Source organism: Chelonoidis abingdonii, chromosome 11 (genome assembly GCF_003597395.2).
Source record: "Chelonoidis abingdonii isolate Lonesome George chromosome 11, CheloAbing_2.0, whole genome shotgun sequence".
NCBI classification, from domain to species: domain Eukaryota; kingdom Metazoa; phylum Chordata; order Testudines; family Testudinidae; genus Chelonoidis; species Chelonoidis abingdonii.
The window spans coordinates 54084455-54089796 of NC_133779.1; the positions used below are offsets into that span (position 1 = coordinate 54084455).

The 5342-nt window shown below is 57.8% G+C and overlaps 1 protein-coding gene across 1 annotated transcript; it reads right to left on the reverse strand.

Moving 5' to 3' along the window:
• Window positions 1-620: 620 nt before the first annotated feature.
• Window positions 621-5342, reverse strand: UFC1 (ubiquitin-fold modifier conjugating enzyme 1). The gene is made up of 6 exons (XM_032765138.2): window positions 5186-5342; window positions 4151-4218; window positions 2414-2477; window positions 1668-1744; window positions 1023-1113; window positions 621-943 (listed from the first exon to the last, which is right to left on the reverse strand). The coding sequence occupies exons 1-6, from the start codon at window positions 5306-5308 to the stop codon at window positions 872-874; spliced, it is 495 nt and encodes a 164-aa protein (XP_032621029.1). The 5' UTR covers window positions 5309-5342; the 3' UTR covers window positions 621-871.

Genomic DNA, 5342 nt, shown 5'->3' on the forward strand with positions numbered 1-5342 from the left:
GAGTCCGATGAAGTGGGCTTTAGCCCATGAAAGCTGATACCCAAATAAATGTCTTAGTCTCTTAGGTGCCATAAGTACTCTATGTTCTTATTATTTATTGGGTGTCTTGCAGTAGCACCTAGGACCCTCAGCCATGGACCTCTCCCTCCCCCACTCCCCATGCTAGGGGCTGCGCAAAGCATTGATCTAGCCCCAGCTGACACCCTCTTGTGCGATTCTCTGCAGGTGGTGGACGAGTGACAAGAAGTGAGCCTCCTGCTGAAGTTACTGAGGGCTCCAGGGGACATATCTCCTGCATGGGAGAAGCCCTGGGCAGCACAGCAGGGGAGGGGGATCTCTTTCATCCAGGGAGGCCAGCTTAGGGAGTCCTTTAGAACTGGACAGAGCCTCACTTGCAGGGGCCAGCCCCCCACTCACTGATATGGTGAATTGGAAACCGCTTCAGTTACAAGCCGTCTCTTTAAGCGGGAGGGACCAGGAAGCATCAGGATGTTGCAGTTGGTGCAGTGGCAGCAGGAACTCAGTGGAGGCGGCTAGAGCACAGCTACCTGAGCAGGACACAACCCCTGGCACGGCAACCTCTGGCAAGAGCCCCCAGGCACAGCAGCAGCCAGGCAGGCCTTAGTCAGGCTACAGTTTTTATTGGGGGATTTTGTGGGGGAGATTGGGCAGCTCCCCCCTACAGGAACTGGGCAGGGGTTACATGGAATTGGAGCGGACAGGAATTGTGAGTCCCCAACAGAGCGGGTCTACTGCCCCACACTGAGGGCAGGGCTGCGGGGCCAGTTGGCTGCTGTGTTTGCGTGGAAGGACAAGGTCTGATACCGGAGCATCTAGAGCCACCATGCAGGCCTCTGCCAGCCCAGACCCCTCACTTCTCCTTGTGCTCGATGAGCCCCTTGGCGATCAGGTCCGGGATCTCCACTGCCAGCCACGGGCCCAGCTGCAAGGCAAAGAGCACAGGGGCTATAAGCACGGGTCAGATGCAGACTCCCCCCACTCCCCCACTGACGGAAACGCACCCCCAGGGCCATGAGATGGGCCAGCCCGAACTTGGGCACGTTCCTGGCCCACAGCGGCTTGAAGTGGTCAGTCAGGCAGATCTTCCCTCCCCTGCAAGAGACAAAACAGATGTGAGGGAGAAGCCCCGGCCACAGGAGACACTGAGGGAAGACAGAGCCCAGAGCCTAGCCTCATGGGAGATGAGGAGGGGAGACAGAGCCTGGTGTCATGGGACCAGGGGAGATGTGGAGAGGAGACAGAGCCCAGCCTCATGGGACCACAGGAGCTGCGGAGGCACTGCCATAGGGGTGTCAAGCCCAATCAGTCCCAGAATGGAGCTGCAGCTCTCACAGGCCTGGCCCCATCCCGACCCAAGGCAGCTTCCTCTGCCTCACCAGGACGCCTGGGGATCAACTCAGACATGGCATCTCCTCCACTTCCTGTCCTGCATCAAGGGGCCACTTTCCTATGCTTTGAGCAACAGCTGCCACGTTCCACCCCAGAGGCGGCTGCATTTACCAACAGCTGCCACGGCCTATACACATCAGTGGGATGAAGGAGGCGATATAAAGACAGCCCCAATCAAAGCCTGGGATCTGAGTCAAGAGCTCTGGTCCCTAGGGCCTGCAGACAGCGGAGGTGGGAGCGCGCCAGGGCTGCATGACCTGTACATCTTGGCCGTTTTCCCATCCAGCTCTGGAATGGCGATTTCGGGGGCGGTGGACGGGTACGTAACAGGAATCTGCAAAAAAAAAAAAAAAAGCAAACAACCCAAAACCCGCTCAGTGTGTCCATGGCCAGGCCAGCCCCCTCCCACCGCATGAACAGGGAGCAGTATGTGTACCCCGAGTTCCAGCTGCTGCTCTCTCTGCTCAGCCACACAGCTGGGAGCACTGAGCCTAGGCCCCTTGTGAGCTTCCTACTGAGTTTACACCCCAGATGCTGAAGTGGAAGCTCATGGGTAAGCGGGAGGGAAGGTGCCCTAGTTTAGGAGGGGCAGGAGGGGGCAGGACCCCACTGAGGCAGAGCCCTTTACTAGCCCCAAGTTACACAAAGTTCCCCGACACAATCCCTTTGCAAAGCTCTGTGTAAAGGGCTCCCTGCCCTCAGCTCGCTCAGCAGCTGGGCTGCACTAGCCAAGTCCCACAGGAATCCTTCCTGATCGCTCTCATCCTGCAGGGCGGGCGATTCTCTGTCCCTTCCCGGTTACCATCCTCAGTGTGTTCCCTTCCTCAGCCCCTGGCTCCTGTGGCCCAGGGGAACAGCGATGCTGTGAACCTAGCCAGGGCCAGCTTCCACCTGTTCCCTCCAGTGCTGCAGGGAGTGGACAAGAAACCCCTCCCTTCCCCAGCCTTGGAGCAGAGCCAGCGGGCTCTCCTCCCTCAGACACTCCCGTCCCAGGGACACTCACGTCAAACTCAAGGGCAAACTCGTACTTGAGCAGGTCGTGGATGTACCAGCACTTCCCGAACCACCTGCAAGAGAGAGAGAGGGAAGGAGGGAGCAGGGAGAGACCCCAGGAGCTCCATCTGTTCAGCTTAACAAAGAGGCGGATAAGGGGTGATGTGGGGAACAGAAATCTGACAAGTGAGGGCTCTTCAGTGCAGCAGACAAAGGTCTAAAGACCCAGTTGCTGGAAGCTGAAGTTTAACCGTTGGAACCAAGGTCTTGGGGGATTCTCCATCGCCGGCCAGGTCTGACTCAAGATGGGACATTTTGCTAAAAGCTCTGCTCTGGCTGCTGCAGCCTGGACCCCCGTTCTCCAGGGCACTCAGCTGATCCAGGCTCCAACCCATCAAACTAATGAGTCCCTTTGTGTGTGGGCACACAGGGCACCGCACACCCAACAGAGCGATGCTGTAGGCCAAGGCCTCTCCGACGTTGACAAAGCCTGGGACGTGGCAGCATCACATGTGGCAGGCAGGCAAGCAGAGGTCCATTCACAGACCCTGGCTTGGTGGCTGGAAGCGAGAGCACAGGGGCAGGCGTATCTCTGCAGCATCACTAACAGCTGGGCCCAAGCTGAGCCCCTCTATGAGAATGGCAGAGTGGCACATAGGAGATCGATGCCTATCCTAGCCCCAGAGGAGGCATGGGTGGAAGGCGGGTGCAGCACGGGGAGCACTATGAAGCCATTAGCTCACCTGGCAATAGGTCACAACTCCAAGAGGAACAGCCGGACAAGCTACGACTGGCAGCCTAAGTACACGTGGAGCACCCAGCTGCACTGTACTCCCTCCTGCTGGGCAGTACTAATTCCAACTGCTCGAAACCACTGGATCACACCGGGTGCCCCAACACTCTTGCAGTGGATGCAGCCAAATGAAGACTACAGCTCCCAGCATGCAGTGCTCCATCCTGACCCATGCAGTCAAGTCACATTGCCTGCAGGTCCCTAGCTTCCATCTCCCTGCTACTGAAAAGGGCGGCTGCAGTCTGTTCCCTCGTATACACATTGGGGGTGGCCCCTGAGCTCCTGGCGAGGTGCCACACAGCCCAGGGAGGGGTGGCATTTCAGTGCCTCCTGCCACAGGAAGCACAGTGGAGACTGGATCACTAATCACCTTGCATTCTCTGTAATGGGAACATGTCCATATTTATTATGCAGGGATGAGAAATGGCCTCCAGGGACCAAGGGGGCTGAGATTATTATACTTTATTCCACCAACAGATAGATTAAAGCACAACCTGGGGGACCTGCAAAGGGAAAAAGGGTTTGAGGCCTTCCCTGCTCCTTGTGGATGGATGGAGAGGTGGGAGATGGGCAGGGTTCTGCACGCTTTGCACAGTAGACAGTCAGTTCCCTGCAACCCCAGAGGGGTCTCTGGCCAACCAGAGAGCTAGCAGCATTAGGATAGGAAGGACGTGACACAGATGTGAGAAAGGACTGTTCAGAATTCCCTTTCTTGCTCATGCCTCTAACTCCAGCAGCTATCGGAAGGCAAGACCTGTTTGCCAGAGACTCAGCCTTCTACTCCTTTTTCAGTGAAGGGCCACAACAGCTCCCAGGGCAGACGCAAGGGCTCCCAGAGGACTGGGACTTGGTATGCTCACAATTACTCAAAGCCTAGAGAGCAGGCTAGAGCAGAGGAAGGCCCATCAGAGAGACAGAAGGGCCTGGAGCCATGGCAGCCACAAGCATGCCTACCTCGTCCCTTCCTTGTTGGACTCCAACCTGAACCAGTCATTGTCAGCGTTCTTGTTGTTTTCCACATACTGGGAAGGGAAAAACAAAGGCAGTGGGTGGGAACAGGCAACCCTACAAAATCAGAACCCCCATACCATACAGTTTGTGTCTAGCCTCCCAATCCATCAGAAGCACAGAAACCAAAATTCCTGTTCCCAAAACGTACGTAGGTAATGGAGATCTCTCTGGGCATGTTTACAGCGTAGGCATATTCCTTGCAAGGCAGAAAGATCTATTGCTGCTGTGGTGAACACCAGCTGTAAAAGCCCCGCAGCCAGCAACACAAGACTGGCACTAGCATCACACAGAGCCACCAAAAGCAGATGCTGTCAAGCCCTGAGGTACTGGGCATAGGGCAGACGGCAGGATTCCTGGGTCCGGTTGCTGGCCATGGGATGCCCTTAGTACACAGGCCTGGCCGCACAGCACAGGGGGAGAATGTTGCTGGTTTCCAGGTGACCTGTCCTTTAGGCTACACTAAATGGAAAGTTTAAGGCAAGGTAGGTGCCCCTGCACCCTGGGCTTGGGAGCCAGCTATACTCTCCCCACAGATCCCTGCACTGTGGGCCCCCTGCAGCCCCAGATACCTTAGGAGCAGGGCAGTCTGCGCCCCCTAGAGCACAGGGAACCCCAGTGGGGCCTGGCTAATGCTCCAGAGACGACGGGGGAGGGGGAGAGCCCCACATCCGCGCAGAGATGGGGGGAAGGGGCAGACCCAGGGGGAGGAGAAGGGGCAGCCCATGTCCCCTGCAGAGAGATGGGGGAGCACATTTGAGTGTGACTCTCTCTGGCCACCGTCTGGGAAGGGCCACGTCAGTACGAGAGGGGCGCGTGCTCGCCACAGCGAGGCCTCCCGGTCCGAACACCGGGTGGCCCCAGGGGAAAGGGCGGCCTGTTCCCCGCACCAGAGACCCCGACAGCAGAGCGCTGACAGGAAGCGGTTTCCGCCCGGCCCCTTTGCCGGTGACACCCTTCCCGGAAGCGGAAGAGCCTAACCTTGATGAGCGCCTGGTATTCCTCCTTCAACCGCTGCACCCACAGCTCCCGGTCCCGGGGCCCCGCGTTCGTCTTCAGCAGCGGCAACTCTGCCACCACCCGCCGCGTCGCCTCGTCCGCCATCTTTACTGGGGGAAAAGGAGCGGAAGTGGTGTCA

Coding starts and splice junctions, on each gene's coding strand:
- UFC1 (XM_032765138.2), bottom strand. CDS start 5,308: ATGGCGGACGAGGCGACGCGGCGGGTGGTGGCAGAGTTGCCGCTGCTG. Junction 4,219..5,185: donor AATACCAGGCGCTCATCAAG/GTTAGGCTCTTC, acceptor TTCCCTTCCCAG/TATGTGGAAAACAACAAGAA. Junction 944..1,022: donor CCCATCTCATGGCCCTGGGG/GTGCGTTTCCGT, acceptor TTTGCCTTGCAG/CTGGGCCCGTGGCTGGCAGT.